Source organism: Squalius cephalus, assembly GCF_949319135.1.
Source record: "Squalius cephalus genome assembly, chromosome: 14".
Taxonomy (NCBI): Eukaryota; Metazoa; Chordata; class Actinopteri; order Cypriniformes; family Leuciscidae; genus Squalius; species Squalius cephalus.
Window position 1 is genome coordinate 22,041,910 of NC_137135.1, and position 20,688 is coordinate 22,062,597.

General features: G+C 37.0%; 1 protein-coding gene across 4 annotated transcripts in view; it reads left to right on the forward strand.

The window, feature by feature from the left end:
- Positions 1-13,876, forward strand: part of gria2b (glutamate receptor, ionotropic, AMPA 2b) — a 30,520-nt gene extending 16,644 nt beyond the window's left edge. Inside the window, exons 4-16 of one of the 4 annotated variants that reach the window (XM_079892823.1) lie at positions 2,218-2,414; positions 3,497-3,550; positions 3,643-3,801; positions 4,359-4,526; positions 4,919-5,023; positions 5,135-5,242; positions 5,353-5,559; positions 5,738-6,105; positions 6,666-6,864; positions 7,402-7,649; positions 8,852-8,966; positions 11,243-11,377; positions 12,020-13,876. In XM_079892823.1, coding sequence (XP_079748949.1) covers positions 2,218-2,414; positions 3,497-3,550; positions 3,643-3,801; positions 4,359-4,526; positions 4,919-5,023; positions 5,135-5,242; positions 5,353-5,559; positions 5,738-6,105; positions 6,666-6,864; positions 7,402-7,649; positions 8,852-8,966; positions 11,243-11,377; positions 12,020-12,184 — 2,228 coding nt within the window. In that variant the 3' untranslated portion in view covers positions 12,185-13,876. Of the gene's footprint in view, positions 1-2,217; positions 2,415-3,496; positions 3,551-3,642; positions 3,802-4,358; positions 4,527-4,918; positions 5,024-5,134; positions 5,243-5,352; positions 5,560-5,737; positions 6,106-6,665; positions 6,865-7,401; positions 7,650-8,851; positions 8,967-9,380; positions 9,496-11,242; positions 11,493-12,019 lie in introns of all 4 variants that reach the window. The other 3 variants (XM_079892824.1, XM_079892825.1, XM_079892826.1) reach the window with 3 other exon arrangements.
- The last annotated feature ends 6,812 nt before the right edge of the window (positions 13,877-20,688 follow it).

The following is a 20,688-nucleotide window of genomic DNA, read 5'->3' on the forward strand; positions in this document are numbered from 1 at the left end:
ATATTGAGCACTTTAGCAGGAAACAAATTCATAATTTATAACCCTGGAAAGCCTTTTATTTTTAAGGCTTAAAGTAACTGGTGGCCATAATGGTACAGTAGTTGTTGTGCTTATATAAATTTTGTAAAGATTCCAGCTAAGTGTTTCATTCATTGGCGTGCATGTGAAGACATGGTGGATTCTTACAGCATACTGGTTGCTTTCTGCAGGACAATTGATCTCTTTAGATACTTTTTCATCACCCACCTGACAGAGATCCCAGCATCTCTTTTGTACTCAGTGTTGATGAGCTCAGAAGTGAGTAAGTGACTACAGCTGAGGGTCATTTCGTCACCCTGCCTACTGCCTATGTGGATCTGGCGTGGTGCTGTCCGCGGTCCTGGAGTGCATGAGACAAGGGACCCAGAGCGACACTGACACACACACACACACACACACACACTCTCTCTAGTGCTTGTTAGGTGGTGTGTTGTCTTAAGGGACAGGTGCATGACAAACAACAACAGAGAAATATGCTTACGACTGGAAACATACTAGAGCACCAGAATCCCTGTCTCAGCAGGTCAATAAAGTCAACTAAAGTTTGGATTGTGCTTTTCTTTTTTGTTTGAGCTTGAAGGATTTTAAAGACAGTCACTGATCCTTGTCTCATTGGACTTTATGTTCTTTTAGTGGTTTGCTTTATGTTAAAGTGTCTTATATAATCAATAAATGATTGGCTGTGCACAAAGACTAATTCTCCCTCACTGTAAGACTCATCCATAACCTCTGCATAATTGGGATGGCTAATTAAATCAGCCAAGCACCTCTCACAATCTACAAAGATCCAGCTGTGTAGTGCTTATAATGAGACAATGAGATTATGTAATGCAGTTGACAGCACAGTTCAATGAGGGAGACCCCATACCGGGAAACAAATAGACAGATATTGGACTATTATTCACTAAGGCTTCACTCATGTTTATGTAACAAGAAAAAAAAAGTAAAATACAAATACACTGTTTAAAGTTTGGGGTCAATAAGTTTTTTTTTTAATTAATACTTTTAATCAGCAAGTAAGCCTATGCATTAAACTGATGAAAGGTGACAGTAAAGACATTTATACTGTTACAAAATATTTATATTTCAAATAAATGCTTTGCTTTTGAACTTTATATTCATCAAAGAGTCCTGATTTTTTTTTTTATCACGGTTTACACAAAAAATATTAAGCAGCACAACGGTTTTCAACATTGATAATAATAGTAAATGTTTCTTGAGCACCAAAATCAGCAATTGGCTTCTGAAGGATCGTGTGACAGTGAAGACTGGAGTAATGATGCTGAAAATTCACCCATCAGGCATTCCTAGATTCAGAAGTGATTTTGGAGTGTGCTGGAACAATAATGAACAGAAGTGCTATCATCTAATTTGCTCCTTAGTCTTTTAGTGACCCACATCAGGATTTCCTAGATTCAGAAGTGATTTTGGAGTGTGCCGGAGTAACAATGCATTTCAATGCTATCATCTCATTTGTTAGCGCTAATGGCCCTTACTAACGAGTTTTTAATCACTTATCTCCAAGAATAGCTGTAAGCTTTGATCCTCATGTCCCCAAGACACACATTTTACAAAGGTTAAACATTGGAGCCCACTGTGCCTTGCACTTCCTGAGATTTTACCCTTGGTCAAACTACTTTACATACATGGTATTTAAAAAAAATCAAATACACATATCTTGCATGCAAACACTCCCCTTACATTGACATGCACTTGTGTATAAACAAGTGCTGTAGCTATTATGCACGCTTAATTGATTGTTTTAGTTGTTTACCTCCCCTGTGACTGACAGAAATCAAAATGCCAATTTTAGAGTCGTATTATCTGTATCAAATCCTCCATGGAGTATTATTAATAATGAAACTGGCAACTCTGTTAAGCATGGAAAGACATGAAAATGGAAAGAAAAACAAAGACAATTATTTATTATATTATATTATGTATAACCCCTGAATTGCTGCTTGCCATGAATATTGCAAAAACAGTCCTGACCCGATCACATTGTGGTTTCTGTCAGCCCTCGGGCGATACAACCCAAACAGTCTAAACGGTGTGGCAAATGCATTGCATAGTTCTTAACCACTTATTGTTAAGTCACTTATAAAGCAGTTTATAAGGGGTCTAAACGACATTTGGAGGTCTTTGTTTTCCTAATTTGTTCCTCTTCCTCATAATCAGGACTTACCACACTCCAAGTTGTGCTGGACACAGCAGCTGAGAAGAAATGGCAGGTGACCGCCATCAACGTGGGCAACATGAAGGACGAGAAAAAGGATGAAGCATATCGCTCACTCTTTCAGGACCTAGAAAACAAGAAGGAGCGGAGGGTCATCCTTGACTGTGAGCAGGACAAAGTTAAAGACATCATGGAGCAGGTATAGACATAAACACATGTAAAAATTTAATATACATTTGGAAAATTTCAGCTGAAAAACCTGCATCATATTCACTAACAGCAACCAACCTGGCCATAATTAGCAGCAATGCAATAATTCATCAAAAGTGAAAGCAAAGACAATTACAATCGCTACAAAAGATTTTTATTTTATTAGTTATTTTGAACATTTTTATCAAAGAATCCTGGAAAAAAAATATTTAGCAGCACAACATTGATAATAATAAGAAATGTTTCTTGGGCATCAAATCAGCATATTAGAATGATTTCTGAAGGATCATGTGACACTGAAGACTGGAGTAATGATGCCGAATATTCAGCTTTGCCATCACAGGAATAAAACACATTTTAAAATATATTAAAATAGAAAACAGTTTTGTAATAATATTTCACTATATTACTGTTTTTACTGTATGATAAAATAAATGCAGCCTTGGTGAGCAGAAGAAAACAAAAACATAAAAAAAAATCTTACCAACCTCAAACTTTTAAATGGTAGAACATTTAAAGAAAAAGAAAGTGACAATCCAAAAGAAATGTGAAATGTTTGTGTTTATATAAATCTTATACTGTAAGTCTAATAAGTCTACATAAAAATAAAAGCAACTATAATTAAAGCAACTAAGGACTAAGAGCACCATAACTATGAATCATTAATTAGGCTGCACAAACAAACGTTGTTAGCGGGCAGAAAAGTCCTCATGAGATGGGTTTTTCATTCAGACTCGCTGCACCCTCAGGGAAGAGCTATTGATTTGTATTTAAGGCCTGCAGAAGTGTGTTTAACCAACCGCCAGAATCAATGCAACTGATCTTGGCTCTATAATATAGCTTCATCTACACACACACTTGCACAAATACATCACAAGTGCCTTGCCCTTATCACACGCAAACTGCTGAAGCTGCTTTTATTTCAGTCCGTCTGTTTGACGGCAGTGTGGAGCAGTTCGCATTTTCTTGTCATGTCTTAAATATATTATAATGGCTTAGATGTTAAGTGCAGTTTTATTTTGTTTTATTTTTATCTCATTCATTTGATGAGTTTCATTATTCTCTTTGCAGGTGATAACTATTGGCAGGCATGTGAAGGGATATCACTACATCATAGCAAATCTGGTAAATGATCTGAAATGGAACACTACCGAAGAAAAACATATGACGTTGAGAAAAAAAAAAAAATGCTGAGAAAAACCATGTCATGTTTTCAGGGTTTTGTGGATGGAGATCTTTCAAAAATCCAGTATGGTGGATCCAATGTATCAGGCTTTCAGATTGTGGATTTCGATGACCCCTTGGTGTCCAAATTTGACCAGCGCTGGGAAGCTCTGGAGGAAAAAGAATATCCTGGAGCAGACAGCAAAATACGGGTGAGATCCCGGTTTGTGTCCGTCCATTAATTATTTTATTTCAGACAGCTTTGCTAAATTTGATTAAAAAAGATGTTCAGGTAATTGCTACATGAACATAAAATGTCTTCATTTAAATGCCTGCATAGTTCAGGCCATTTACAGGACAAGCTTGTTAGTCAATTTGTACTCCAGATAAAATGTGGTCTCATCTGTCTTCTCACCAAGACAAAGTAGGTGTTTAATTTCCTGGGACTGAAATCAAGTGTGTCATTCTTACATTATTAACGAATCCTGAATATGAATTGAACCTACATTAAGGTAACAAATAGAATACAGAATTTGAATGTATGTGAGTAGAATTCAAATGTAATGAAATTCAAATATACCTGCTGTTTTTTTTTCAGAGATGGCTTCACCAAATGCAGTACATGTTAAAATAAAAGCATATGGCTTTGCCATGTGTTATTCATTTCAAATATAATTCTGGACCACAAATTACATTTTGAATTGCTACACCACCTTCAGATTTTTTCCCCTGATAACTAACTCATTGTTCTCTCTCTCTCTGTATCCAGTACACTTCAGCACTGACATATGACGCAGTTCAGGTGATGACTGAGGCCTTCCGCTATCTGCACAAACAGAGAATTGACATCTCCCGTAGAGCTAACAACGGAGACTGCCTGGCTAATCCAGCTGTACCATGGGCACAGGGGGTTGAGATAGAGCGTGCCCTAAAACAGGTGACAAGTCACCGTGCCACCCTGCCATACGATGAGCACAAAGAAATTTATAGAACTATTTTAATTACAATTTAATATTTGTTAAATATTATTAATAGTAATCATATCTCATTAATATGTTATTAATAATTCTAATTGATTAATTTGTCAGAACACAATATAAATTTTTTCTACTTCACATTTAATTTAATCTCTAATTAATGTTTGATAAAAAATGTTGAACAGAAAACAGAGCTTCTTAATATTGGGTCTTAAATGTGTTTGTAAAATACATTTTTTGTTTATTCCCAGAATTAAATACTACTGTATTTTGAAGCCCACTTTAGATATTTCATCTTTCCAAGAAAAAAAAGAAAGGAAACAATTCCTCACTGTCATATTTTTTCATGCAGGTGAGAGTTGATGGTCTCACTGGTAACATTCAGTTTGACCAGTATGGAAAGAGGGTAAATTACACCGTTAATGTCATGGAACTGAAAAGCAATGGGCCAGTTAAGGTAAGACTCTGTTCTAAGAAAAGTATATGGACAGAAAAGCATGCTTTATCATTTCAAATCATAAGTTACAACATAAGTCATAAGATACTCACAAATGCCTCTCTTTTTCAGATTGGCTATTGGAATGAAGTTGACAAAATGGTCGTGACAAAGTCTGATCTCTTCCCAAATGATACAATGGGGCTGGAAAACAAGACTGTGATTGTCACCACCATTCTAGTAGGTTTCACTTGTGGTTTTCCATGCTATTATGCTGTTCTGTTGAAATATGTGCACTGTAGTAAAAATGTGCACAGCTCTGACAAGGTGTTCCTTGCTGTCGCTCTCAGGAAGCGCCGTATGTAATGCTAAAGAAGAATGCTGACCTTTTTATGGACAATGAAAGATATGAGGGGTACTGTGTGGACTTGGCAGCTGAAATAGCAAAGCACTGTGGATTTAAATATCAGCTGAAAATAGTGGAAGATGGCAAATATGGAGCTAGAGATGCAGAGACGAAGATCTGGAATGGAATGGTTGGAGAACTGGTTTATGGGGTAAGAACGGTTTATTTATTAAACTTTCAGAGTTGGGCATAATTGACAAGTAGCTGCTGCTGGTCTGAAAAGTAGTCTTAACCATGATGAGCATAAATATTTTTCTTTGATCAAACATTTTTCAGTTCAAAAAATATAATTAAATATATTGAATTAAATTAAATCTCTTTCATTTTAGAAAGCGGACATAGCAGTGGCTCCACTGACTATCACTTTAGTCAGAGAAGAAGTCATCGACTTCTCCAAGCCATTCATGAGTTTGGGCATCTCCATCATGATCAAGAAGCCTCAGAAGTCCAAGCCTGGAGTGTTCTCATTCCTGGACCCTCTGGCCTATGAGATCTGGATGTGTATCGTGTTTGCCTACATCGGCGTGAGCGTGGTGCTTTTCCTGGTCAGTCGTTTCAGTCCATATGAGTGGCACACAGAGGAATATGAGGACGGCCAGATCCAGACCAACGAGTCAACCAATGAGTTTGGGATTTTCAACAGCCTTTGGTTCTCTCTTGGAGCTTTTATGAGACAAGGCTGTGATATTTCACCAAGGTTTGTTTTTGACTTATAAGTTCTTTATATTTCTACATGCCATTTTTTTCAAGAAATGCTGCTTTTATAAAGGCAAATGCATTTTTGTATGAAAAGCAAGTTATGTTATGGTCGAAAGATATTATTTAAGATAAATTATTACATCTATATGCTGAAATTCATAAATATACTACACTTTTAAATTAAGATTAAACATTATATATTGAGATGTTCATTATTCATTATGCATGACGCAGACTCATCTAAGCAGGCAAAGCAAATTCTACCTAGCAGCTATTTTCACAAATACCTTAAAATCATTAGTGAAGCTACTGTTCAGACTTCATGTTGCCTTCAAAAACCTTAGTCTAACTCTTTTACATACTGTAAATATCTTTTCAGAGATAACACAAGATGTCACAGTTTCAACAATACAATGAGTTGCATGTCATGGGAAATATAATGTTAAAACATTTATATGGTTGAGTTTTACATCGAACGCAGTTTGCTTTCAACATAGCCTGTTAGCTGAGAATACAATTTTTGAACTGTGATCATGATATCATGTCTTTTTTCATCAGGTCTCTTTCTGGCCGCATTGTTGGAGGTGTCTGGTGGTTTTTCACCCTGATTATAATTTCATCCTATACGGCTAATTTGGCTGCCTTCCTAACAGTGGAAAGGATGGTGTCTCCAATTGAGAGTGCAGAGGACTTAGCAAAGCAAACAGAGATTGCTTACGGAACTTTAGATTCTGGTTCAACGAAAGAGTTTTTCAGGGTAAGACACCCATTTTCTTAATTCCCATGTAATCCAGATGCCTACTTTTTCTTTACTTTTTCATTTGCAATTATTATTATTATTTTTTACTATATATATAATGTATGACTGTTTTAAATATGAATAGCACAAACTTTTAAGTTTGAGTTTAAGAGGCTAAGATAAAATGCAAAGCTAAATACTAAATTGCTTTAGTTACAGCAATTTGAAAAAATTTGTTCGGCATGGCCATTTTAGTAACAAAGTTTGTTAACATTATTTAACTATATTGGTTATGATAAAAAAAATTAAGAATAACTCTAAAGCATGTATTAATGAACATTTCCTAATAAATTATCAAAATCAAAAGTTTCTGGTAATATTTTTTAATGCACCTAAGCTGACATGAACAGCTGTATTAACAAACTAACATGAACACAAATGAATGAATACTGTAACAAATGATTTGTTTGTTAGTTAATTTTAGTTAAGCAGTGGGACCTTATTGTAAAGTGTAACTAAGATTTAACAGAGTTTACGTAATCATTTTTTCTCCAGCGTTCCAAAATCGCTCTTTTCGACAAAATGTGGACATACATGAAAAGTGCGGAGCCCTCAGTATTTGTTAAGACGACAGCAGAAGGTGTTATGCGGGTGAGGAAGTCAAAGGGGAAGTATGCCTATCTGCTGGAGTCTACCATGAACGAGTACATCGAGCAGCGCAAACCCTGTGACACCATGAAGGTCGGAGGGAACCTGGACTCCAAAGGCTACGGCATCGCCACCCCCAAAGGATCCTCATTAAGGTGGGTGGAATAGTATAACAATGTGTCCAATGTTGTTATAGTATCCCACCTACCCTGATGTAGCTGTGCTCATGTGTCCTGGTTTGTATAAAAGAGATAGAAGTAGTAGCTGGATACATTAGAGCCAAATTAGTCAAAGATTAATTATTCTTTTTTTAAAGAAAGAAAATATTTATCTTATCAGATTTTTTTGACAAATTTAAAAAAATATATGAATACTTCATTATTTATATCTTACATATATGAATACCTCCTTATTTAATAAATATATATAATATATATTTTTTTATATCTTAAAGATAAACATTATATTAGTGCATTTTTTCATGCTTTGAATTCAAGTTTAACCGAATGCTAATCTTTAGAGATATATCTTTGAGATTTTGTATTTTAAGTGTTGTGTCTCAGTTTTGTCTTTTGAATGTTTTAAGGTTTTGCCTAATATCCTCTCCTATCATGTCTCTCATCTTTCTATATTCATTAATTATTGCTGTCTTTGCCTATTTCTAATAATGTAATGATTGCTGAAATGTTTTTACCAAACCCTTGCAGTACACATTTTTCGTTAAGAACATTAACAAAGATGTGCTTTGAACCTCCAAATTGGCAATCAAACTAAATTTAGCCATATTCAAGGAACAGGTGGCACTGCTTGGGTTTACCTATGTAAATGTATTTGAAGATATGCTGATATTTGAAATGTATTTCATAATGCCATCTCTCAGCCTTATTAGAGACAGTCTTCTTTTAGTGGGATTCAATTTCTCCTCCTCCTGTGAACAGCAACCAATCTGGACAGATTTAAGAATTGGGTGGGCGGGCCTTAGGAGAAGATTGAATTATATATGATGAAGATATAACCAGCTTTTATTGCTGTTCTGCTGTCCTTCTTCAAGTAATGCTACTTGCAGGCCACTGCTATTAGTTATGGATGTGAGTACTGCGTTAAACGTCTCTATTCACGGCACTCTGAGCCACCTTTATCAGTTAAACTCACCTAAAGTACATTTAACTGATGATATTAGTTGATTTGACTTATGTTTGCTAACAGATTCATATTTTGAAAGGGAGGAGATATGATTTCTTCTTACTTGTTAAAATGCTGAAAACAGAGAAAAGCAATCAGCAGGTTTGAAAGAGGACCATTGACAATTGCTAAGTTGGCTCACCCTGTCTTACAAGTTATGTTTTATCGTTTCAAGAAATGCGGTTAACCTCGCAGTACTAAAACTGAATGAACAAGGCCTGTTGGACAAATTGAAAAACAAATGGTGGTACGACAAGGGAGAGTGCGGCAGCGGGGGAGGTGATTCCAAGGTCAGCCCCAGAGAGCAAAGTGATGGGTAACTCAATGCAACACTCAAGTAAGCAGCAAAACCACACAGGAACCACAAGTCCAAAGGCGGACATTTTCTTCAACACTGACAGGTTAAGCATTGCTAACCATTGCCAGAGGACACACACATAAACATAATAGCCACTGGTATTCTGATTGGTTATTGTGTGCAGTACACATCGCTGTTGTCCTTGCTGCTTACTTCAGGCGATACGTTAATGCACATCTGGCTCTGCAAAACTTGCATTTGCTTAGGCCAAATGGCGCATCAACGTCATAATCGCTATGGCAATAAAGAAAAGAGGAGAGAAAAGGTGAAATCTAAGAGAAAGTTGAATGTAATAATAACATAAAATAACATTGATAATGTTATTTATGTTATTTCCCACGTGAAGAACGCCAGTAAACCTTGCAGTATTGAAACTCAGTGAGCAAGGCACCTTAGACAAGCTGAAAAACAAATGGTGGTACGATAAAGGTGAATGTGGAGCCAAGGACTCTGGAAGTAAGGTTAGTCGCTGCAGGTTCTATGTGATCAAGCACATTTTTGATTAGTGGGAATTACCCATATTTTAAATAATAATGACTAAAAAAAAAAAACGATTTTAGACAGACAATGCACAGACAAGCATGAGATGCCTTGGTGAGATTCTTTGACTAATGCCTGCAGAGCTACTAATATCTGGTACCATCCACTGAGAATTAAAAAGTAATGCATGCCACTTATGCCATATGCACCTTTTGTAATATCTGTACCATAATCAGTGGTCTCCTTCCAGCTTCTAATTCTGAGAATCACAGATCCTGCTATTACTTGCAGGCCTGAGCTGTGCCAAGTTTAGAATTGCAGTTCTCAGACATTCATATCCAGCACATACAACGAAAGACTTCAAATTGTTCCAGTACAAACATGATTTCTCTCAGGTCATTTGTAGGACCATCTACAAGGGTGTCCAAGATTCTTAAATGTCTTTCATAGTGTGTTAAGCTGTTTGGTTGTGTTTTGTCGATTGTTGTATTGTCTTAGTGTGCTTTATTTCGATGCTTATTGAAATATTTATATGTACATTGTTTGAAAACTGCTTTGCCATGTTTGCACTTTTATAATACAACAAAAATGGGAATATAAAACAGTACACTCTCTGCAACAAGGCATAGGTTGTTTTCATAGCCATATAGTCAAAGTTTATCTCCGCTTCAGGGTTGTAACCACCATAGGCAATATTCAGGTTAGCGGTTGATCAATATTAGTATGTCTAGTTCTTAAAATTTCACCTTTGGAACCCCAATTTATTGCTATTATTGGACAGATTGTTAAAAAAAAAAAGTGCTTCGTGTGGTAACATCTAAATTAACAGGTAAAGTCAAATCCATCTGCATATGATTACACAAACAAACTTAAAATACATTTTTAAAGATTTTATTATTATTATTTAAAAAGGTAAATGATTAAATGATTTTAATTATTTTATTACATTTTAAAATTCAAGGTTAAAAAAAAAGGAAGATATATCCTTAAAGGTAACAATTGCACATTACCACCTTTTACAGTGCAAACAAGAATTGAATTTTCACAAAAGTAAGCTCTATATGTGTCTATGTGTCGTGTTTTATGCGTGGTCATTCTGTGCACAGTACAGTACACTAATATTTGAAAAGAATATCTAACTGACAGCCCCTAAATACCTTTTTGGTAGGTGTGTATATGTGTGTCGATCTCCTGTCTTTTACCCACAATGCCTTTCATCTGCTTCCCTGTGTCTAATGCTATGCCTTCCATTCAGATGCCTCTCTTGAGCATCCCTTTAAATGGTCCTGTAGGCTTTCTTACACAAGCATAATTCATATCACAGCTAAGCATAGCACATTAACCCCTGCTATAACTGTGAATTCAACAAAGAAATAATATTTACTACAGCCATTAGCATGTGGGAAATGTAAGGACTGTGATTTAAAACCACATTGCTGGTTTTGTATGTAACTTTCAAGCCAATGTTAAAGGCTTTAGTAAATCCATCCCATTTGAGCAGAATTGTTGAATGCCCCCATTCGCATCGCTTCAAGGGCACATTAACCAATAGCGCATTCTACTTAGCACAGTTATTGTTTTAACATTACTGTCCTGAGCTGTGCATTTGTATCCACATAGACGTAAAACTGCCATTTTAAATATTCTCTTGTTTATGCATATGAATGCTTATTACAGATATGTTGTACTTTCCCTGACCACTGACCCGTGTCTCATGTGCATTTACAGGAGAAGACCAGCGCTCTCAGCCTGAGCAATGTGGCTGGGGTCTTCTACATCCTAGTGGGCGGCCTGGGCTTGGCCATGCTGGTGGCCTTGGTCGAGTTCTGTTACAAGTCCCGAGCCGAGGCCAAGCGCATGAAGGTGGCAAAGAATGCACAGAATATTAATCCCACTTCCTCGCAGAATTCACAGAATTTTGCCACTTATAAGGAAGGGTACAACGTATATGGGATCGAAAGTGTAAAAATTTAAGGGGGTAGGATACGCGGCCGTCATTCCAATCTATCCCCGTGCACGCTTCTTTTGGCTTCCATCTGTTCCATTCCCTGAATGTTCTATTGAATGAGGAGGTTTGGACCGTAAAGCTGGATCGTACTGTATGTACTGGTGTTCCTAGTGAAAAAATAACAGAAAAAAAACTTGACTTCTCCCCATCCACTGCACATATATTGGAGAGAAAAGTTTTTTGTACATCCCATGTGATTTTGTTCTGTCAACCCCATTGTCATGTATGAATGTTTTTGTTGTTGTATCGCCCATCTCCCTCATTCCCTGCTTGCGATATGATTTTCTGAATGGTGTTTGCTCGTAACTTTGCTCCACATTTTCAATGTTTTTTACACCACATCAAATTCACATCTGCATTTTCAACTAAACATTTTAAAAATAAGACTGAAGCCCTTTTGTGGGATACGCTCTTCTAACTGTCTGCCATCTCTCTGTTTGGTGTGTGTGCGTGCGTGGATGTTTGTTTCTCCGTTTGCGTCTGTGCGTGTGTTCCAGGTGACCTTTTCGGACGCTATGAGGAGCAAAGCGAGGCTGTCTGTAACTGGAAGTACTGGCGAGAATGGACGTGTGATGAGTCCTGAGTTTCCCAAAGCAGTACATGCGGTGCCCTTTGTTAGACCTGGTGTGGGAATGAACGACAGTCTGACTGATCTCTCCTGATGGATAAGAACCTGTCGAGTGCCTTACACAATGGTTTTCAATAGAGCGCGTTCTATTCTCTTTCCTGTCGCTTTCTCCCCTCTCTTTTGCCTGAATGGAAGACGGAGGCCTCATTTGATGTCATAAGAGACAGAATCCTTTCTTGGCCCTTTATAACAAAAAATGCACTCTCCTATTGGAAATACGCCGACTGAGATAAAGATGCTCGATAAGCGAGCTGATGACATCTACCCCCTGTAACGGATATTTTTGACAACAAACTTGAAACTCACAGAAGCTCTGAGCGGGAAAGAAAGAAGTCAATAAAGTCTGTCTGTTTTCGTAGCTGACGCCATCCGATGTCCATTTCGGCTCAAGCACACTTTACCATTGTCTGCTTCAGGATGTGAAACGTCTTTTTATTAATAAAACAAACAAACAAACAAAAAACTCTATGAAAAAGTATTTTTATGTATTTTCACAGAAATGGCTTTTAAATAAACCTGCTTACATACCAGTTAATTAAAGCTGTAAATCATAATCTCGACATACTTTTAAGAGCTTAGCTACTAGTTTCACATTTTAATGCCAAATATGTTGCTTATCTTGTAATTTATTAGTCCTTTTCTGATATATTCATTAACATTTTGGTGTTAATATGAAATATCTAGCAATGCTTGACATTTGAAATTTGTTTGAAAAGTGGGTGCCGCAGTTATGTTCTCTTACTTTCATCAACTTGTTTGGTTTCAAGAATCTGTTTGTATTTTCTTGTTCATCAAGAAAATCAGGGTAGCGGTTAAAATATTAAAAAAAGAAAAAAAGTGCTACAATATGAACATAACAAAAAAGGAAAATGTTTAAAAAAGTACCTATTGTATTGTTGCATATGTTTTGCTGTGAAATGAATAGAAGCATACACGTCAACAAAATGCTCTGTTAAAAATGCCAAATAATTAAATGTGCCAAAATTATTGATAAATATAGCCTAGTCATATATTAATCTGTCATCAATGTGAATGTAGTCAATACATTCTGTAAGTTTTGTTACTAAATGTACAGTTGGATGGTATACACAGTGATTTATCAAGGATTTTTTTTTTTTTTTTTTTTTTTTTGTTAGGATTCACACAATATGGCTTTTTAAAATGTTCACTCTGCATCTTAAATTTGTTTTCCAAGCATCTAGTTTTAATATATTCTTTCATAAAATATGAGAAATTCCATATTACAGGCAAAAACATCTGTGCTTATTCTTCAGTATTTAAGATACCTATCACAAGAACATTTTCTTTGATAATGATAACGATTCACAGTTTATTACCTTACAGTTAAATGACTATTTCCTATAAAAGCAATGGCAACCGTAACAGTTAACACTTGATATTGCAATAAGCCAAGATTAAAAAACAAGAGATGTCACCAAAAGTGAGAGAACATTTGTAAACTTAGATAATTGTCACAATTATGTACAGTTTTGAATGATTTTTATTAGTCCTTTTTTCTCTCACTTCTTCAGCCTTTTTCTCCTCAGTCTTTCACACTAGACTGGGAGACAGATACTGGATCGATTGGTTTTGTCATGATATACTTAATATTAGTTGAACAAGTCCATGTAATTTTAAGGACCGCTCTCTCTACCATTTTGTAAATGAATGTGTGCCAACTTGTTTATTTTTGGGATTCTTTCTAAATAAAAGCTGACTAATATTCTTATGTTTTGATTGCAGTTTTTCAATGACCAAATAGATTATGCAAACCATGTGCAAATTCATAAGTCAACACCATTGCTGAATATTTTCTCCTTAAAACTGCAGTGAACCAAAGACAGTCTCAAAACCACGGTTTGAAATCGATGGTGTTTCTGACGTCACAAACTACCTTGTAACCAGTCACGTCAACGTGTGATCGTCAATCAGTGGATCTCTGAGTTGGTGTGAGTGAGTGGAGGCTGGGCTAATTTGCATATTCATAGAACCGTGTATACGAAATGAGGCAAGGGTGTAGAGTTACATTCAAGCTATTTTAAGGCATGAATAAGAAAAAAAAAATTCAAGGAAAAATCATCTAAATATGTCATTCTGATGATCAAAGATGAGTTTTAAGGGATAAAATTACAGGAGGACTTAAGTTCTGTCTTAGCATGTAGTGCAAGAGTTTGAGGTAACAGAGCTTCATAGATCTAATTTTGCAGAACATTTCGAGTCATCTGAGAAATATGTACTAATCATTTTGAATAAAAAGTAATTTTAGCATGATTCTTTTTAAAGTGTTTCCAGTAATCACTGTCAAAATGATTCAATCAAACACAAAGACACAATCAAGGATTTCATTCTTTCCAATAGATAATTCATGAAGTGATTTCCACTCATTCCTTGTTGCGTTGGCAGTGATTTGAATGTGTCTGCTAGCTGATAGGAAATGAGAGGAACGGAGAGGTGTTTTTGATCATAAATAATCATGCTGTGACGCATTGGTGTTAATGAATGTCACACATTCCGAGATGACAGATACCCTCCCCCTGCTCTTCATACATAATCCCCCTTCCATCTTTGCAGCCCATATGGTGCCTAGCACTTCTGGAGACATCCATTTAATATTTCATCTAACATTTAGTCTCAAATAATTAAAGGCTCTTTGGGCTTTTAAACAGGGGCATGTATTGAATTGGAGGGCAGTTTAGAAATGAAGTGTCTAATTTCTATCTAATTTCGAATCTAATAGAAAATCTAATTTCACATCATCATCTGAACTTTATGTTCCCTGTATTTCTGAAGATTCTTGATGCAAAACAAAATAGCTTGGGACTTTCTGTTAAAAGACCGCCTTTCCTGTTTCCGTTCCTATGGGTTTCCAAACAATGCCCCCTGCTCATTTTCCTATTAGACCAAATTGCATTTATTTTGACATCTAATAAAAATAAAATAATAAAATAATTATAAAATTAATTTAAGGTTAATTTTGAAAAAGACAAGTAAAATGCTTAATTTAATACATAAAATATGAATATGGGTCAGGGATACACATCACACCAACTTATCAAGGCGGAAGTCACTGCAGCATGAGACTGAGTGGCAGTGTAGGTGTTCAGCTTGAATGCTGCTAAAAACACACAAAACACGGTGGGAAAAATAGGAAAGAGAAATATAATCAACAAGAAATCTGAGCTATCCTTTTACAGACTTCCGAAAGCTATACAGAAAAGAGAAGGTAATGGATCGCTGCAATTCACAGAAACAACTGGCAGCGAAACGCACAAAATGTAGTTGCCATTTTGTGTCAGATGGTAAAATGTAAAAAGTTAGTTTTATAGTAAAAAAAAATTGTGAGAATTGGACCCAAATCTAAAGTGTGACCAAAATGCTATACTCTTTATATAAAAACAGTATAAATAATTGGTAAGACTTACAACGTGTCCTCAAAAGACCTTCAAAGATGCATTACAAAGAATAAGGCAGTCATCTGATACAGAGACAAAAGGAGGGATAGCCATGGTTATATCAACATCAGTCAGAAAATACTGACCTTTGGTTATCTCCAGCATTTATGAGTAATTAGTTAGTGGGCTAAACTCAAAAACCCATTGCCATGTCTAAGATGACTATCTGTGCTTCAGCTTCCCCTTTTTGCAACTCAATCAAAGCCGTCATTGATAAAGTCAAGCACTGCACAGCTAGATGACAGCAGGAGGAACAACAGGACCGCCCTGAATATGCCATTGCAGTGGAGACATCAATACCTCATACAGTCTCACCTTTCATCTCACTACTTTCATAATGAAGCCCCAGAGCCATTTCCTGGGGTCTGCAGAGGAACCAGAGAGTGGGCTGCAAGAACACGATTACAATTTTATGAAAACACATGCATTATAAGTGGAATTATGTGGGACATAATTGGGGCAAGAAAATTTACAGCAGTAATCCTAATAATCCCAAATTCAAAAATGTGATTGTGCTTTAAATAATACAGCAATTCACTGCATAATTTATATTACAAGCTTTGGCAAAATACATGTAAATAGTTCTGTACGTACGTACATATTCATAACGATGAACTTATGTTCCTTTCCAAAATACAAAAGGTTGAAGAAATGATTCCCTACATCAGTTAACCAGCAGTATGATGTAACATGACCTTAATATCTCTCCATCTAGAACGGTAAAAGAGAATTTTGATTGACGGATCATTGGATTAATTTGAATTCACAATTTTGCCCTAGCAATGCATTTTGCATATGTCACCCAGATGAGGAAAACTACTTTGATATTAGGGTCAGTGGCCAAAGTCTCATTACAAAATCATTTGTATTCATCCACTAAAATATTTCCATTTCTCCAGTCCAGAGATGTGATTCATCGGGACAAACTCTGTTCTAGTTTTACGGTACTATTCAGATCAAATTATATAAAAAAATAAATAAAAAAAACCTTCAAGGATAATAGTTGAATTTTATGTTTTATAATCACTTATTAGCATTCTGGAATACTTAATCAATCGCAGCATTCAGTGGTCAGACGCCTTCCAGGCCCTTCCACAAATCCGTTAGTGAAGGTCACTTCAAGGAAATCATTTAATCGTTTATGGTCATGTGACCCACCCAAGTTCTCACGATTCATTTTAAATCTTTGGAATTTGAATATAAACAGAATAATTCAAGTTGGTTTGTTTTGTTGTGATATATTACAATTACATTTCCGTTAAGCATTTCATATTATAAATAAAAAATATAAATAATAAGAAAAAAATTTAATGGGTTAAGAAACCCACTGCTTAAGAAACCCACTCTAAATCCAGCACATCTGGAGAATTACAGACCAGTATCTCTCCTTCCATTCGTCGCGAAAACACTTGAGCGAGTTGTTTTCAACCAGATCTCTTCCTTCCTTACACAGAACAACCTCTTGGACAACAATCAATCTGGTTTCAAAAGCGGACACTCAACTGAGACGGCCCTGCTCTCAGTAATTGAAGCTCTGAGACTGGCAAGAGCAGCCTCCAAATCCTCAGTTCTCATCCTGCTGGATCTGTCTGCTGCCTTTGACACAGTTAACCACCAGATCCTCCTGTCAATCCTAAAGACGAAGGGCATCTCGGGAACCGCACTCCAATGGTTCAAGTCATACCTCTCAGGTAGGTCCTTTAGGGTTTCGTGGAGGGGTGAGGTGTCTAAGACACAACATCTAGCTACTGGAGTGCCTCAGGGCTCAGTGCTTGGACCACTTCTCTTCTCCATCTACACGACATCACTAGGATCTGTGATTCAGAAACATGGTTTTTCCTATCACTGCTACGCTGATGACACACAACTCTACCTCTCATTCCAGCCCGACGATCCGACGGTAGCTGATCGTATCTCAGCCTGCCTGACAGACATTTCTGGCTGGATGAAGGACCACCACCTTCAACTAAACCTTGCGAAGACAGAGCTACTCGTGGTCCCGGCCAACCCAACACTTCACCACAACTTCACCATTCAGCTAGACTCGTCATCCATAACTCCATCTAGATCAGCCAGGAACCTTGGTGTGGTAATTGATGATCAATTGAACTTCACAGACCACATTGCAAGAACTGCCCGGTCATGTAGATTTGCCTTGTACAACATTAGGAGGATCAGACCCTTCCTATCAGAACATGCTACTCAACTCCTTGTCCAAGCGCTTGTTTTATCCAGACTTGACTATTGCAACGCTCTCCTGGCTGGTCTTCCAGCTTGCACAGTCAAACCTCTGCAACTGATCCAGAACGCCGCAGCTAGAGTGGTCTTTAACGAGCCGAAAAGGGCACATGTCACTCCTCTCCTCACAAAACTGCACTGGTTGCCAGTTGCCGCTCGCATCAAATTCAAGTCACTGACGTTTGCCTACAGAACAACCACTGGTTCTGCTCCCTTTTACTTTAACTCTTTACTTCAGACTTATGTGCCTTCCAGGAACTTGCGCTCTGCAAGTGAACGGCGTCTTGTGGTGCCATCTCAAAGAGGCACAAAATCTCTTTCTCGGACCTTTACCATGACTGTTCCCTGCTGGTGGAATGATCTGCCGAACTCAACCAGAGCGGCTGAGTCCATAGCCACTTTTAAGAAACGGCTGAAGACACTTCTTTTTCGACAGCACTTGATCCAGTAATACTAACACTTTCTCTCTACTACTCTATTCTGTTCTATTAAAAAAAAAAAAAAAAAAAAAAAAAAAAATGCGTTTATTTAAACTGAGAAGGGTCATAGCACTTGCATTTTGTTGTCCTACTGCTAGTTTAACTGCTTCTATTGTTCTCATTTGTAAGTCGCTTTGGATAAAAGCGTCTGCTAAATGAATAAATGTAAATGTAAAATGTAAAGCATTTCATATTATAAATAAAAAATATAAATAATAAGAAAAAAATTTAATGGGTAAGATATGTGTTTAATGCTTTATGTGTTTAATGCTTAACTTATAAAGTTAAGAGCAGATCGGGAACACGCACTGTGTTTTCATGTTTTATGGAGACTTTCCATAGACATAATTATTTGTAGTATTGTTGAACTGTATATGCTATTAACCCTACCCCTAAACTTATCCATCACAGAAAACTTTCTGCATTTTTACATTTTCAAAAAAACATCTTTTAGTATGATTTATAAACCAATAAATGTCCCCACAAGGACAAGGATTTCGGATATTGCCATCTTTGTGGGCACATTACCGGTAATGTGCTGTGTGAACGCGGAATGAAGATTACCGGTATGATCACGTACGAGGTCAGAATGTGCTGACGTAAGAAGTCTGCTTTGAGCCGATCATAAAGTTCTTATGGAGAAGACGTGATTACTCAGTGAGGTTTACAGTAAGCTTTTTAATAGTTTTTCTATTAAAATATGCTCAAGATGTGCTCGAGACTCAGCCATTTTTTTCATTCAACAGCGTTTGCGGCTCGGCAGTTGGGTGTTTTTAAGAGCAAACCCTTATGCCTTTCACTCAGACGTCAAATTTTTTGTCAAGAACAGACAGTGAACCTAAAGCGCTTCTCCTCATGCGGGTGGCTAATGGCGCGGCGTTAAAAGATCCCTTCCGATGACTGACATCACAGAATTTACCGGCATTTTGCTGCTGATGTGTGAATGGTCTCTTACCGGTAAAAAGCCAGAACGCCATTGCATGTGTGAACAGCATATTTGCGTATTTACCGGTAGTCATTCTGGCAATTTTACGGTAATTTACCGGGATTGCTGTGTGAAAGGGGCTATTGTCTGTTTAACTCTTGTAAGGAGCACCCATAACGCTTCTTCTGACGGGAGATACTGGATCCACGCAAACAGGTACTGGAAAACATAGTCAAATCCGAGAGGTTCTGGCAGGTTCCGGCACAAATTAAGCATAAAACTATAGACCTCTATTTGGCCTGGTTGAGATGAAGTGTCAATATTCAAGATATGGAAGATGAATATCTTACCAGATTCCCCTTCAAAAAACTTGATAAGTTGATGCGATATGTGTATCCCTGACCCATAATTCAGTTGGGAAATGGTTTTACAGTAGCCTACACTAGCAGCCCTGTCTGAAAGTTGCAGATGGCATCTGTTTTTGACATGTGACATGAAGTCTTTTCTCTATAGAGCTGACGTAGGACACACTGCTGAAAGCTCATCTTCATTTCGTTTTTCTCAAGGCTATCTTCAAACAACAAAAGAAAAATTCAGATTTTTTTTTTTTTTCTCTTGCGGTAATGGGTTGGGATTCTGCACAGAAGGGAAAAAATAGAACCTGTTATCCCCTGGCTGTGTTGTCATGGAAACAGCATTGGCTGTGCTCTTTCCTGTGTGAAGAACAGGATGCCGTTTAGGATGTGGGATCTGAAGATGTTGTTGTAATTGATTCATGTCTTTGTCACCTTTACAAGTCACAAACACATGTCTACAACAACTGATTGGTGTGATCTTTGTACCTCAAAACCACAGAGGCACTAGCTGAGGTAGTCATGCAACATACTAATTTGTGCCGAAGTTCAACTAGTGTTTGCCGCCTTACACTGCATGAGTTTCTATGGCAACCACTTACATGCAGTGATTATTCAGCTCATCCAGAGATTCTCTACTGTGCAAGGGTATTAATGTGCTTTATGTAACTGAATATGTTGTGATAGAAACCACAAATATACCTTTGAGTAGCACAGACAGAGAATTAAAACACACTAATGCAGTACTCTCAAAATGTACAAAAAAGGCACTTTAATCTCTTGATTGAATTGCTTTCAGATGAAATGGAGTTAGAAATTGAGTATGGATACAGCTCTCTAAAAAATCTATATCTAACAGATTGTATAAATGTGATTGAGTTACTTATATTAAGTCAAATGTGGTACAGTGGACAAAATGGTCAGACAGTCAGTCTCTTTTGAATAGTCAGCAGAAGGGAGTGGGTGATCTCCAGTGCTTTAATGTCCCACATTATTCACGCTCACTTACACCCCCTCACAGACAGAGCAGTAAAGTTAAATGGTGTGTCTCTCTGAGAGGGGAGATATGCGTCTCTTCTATGACTGAAGAA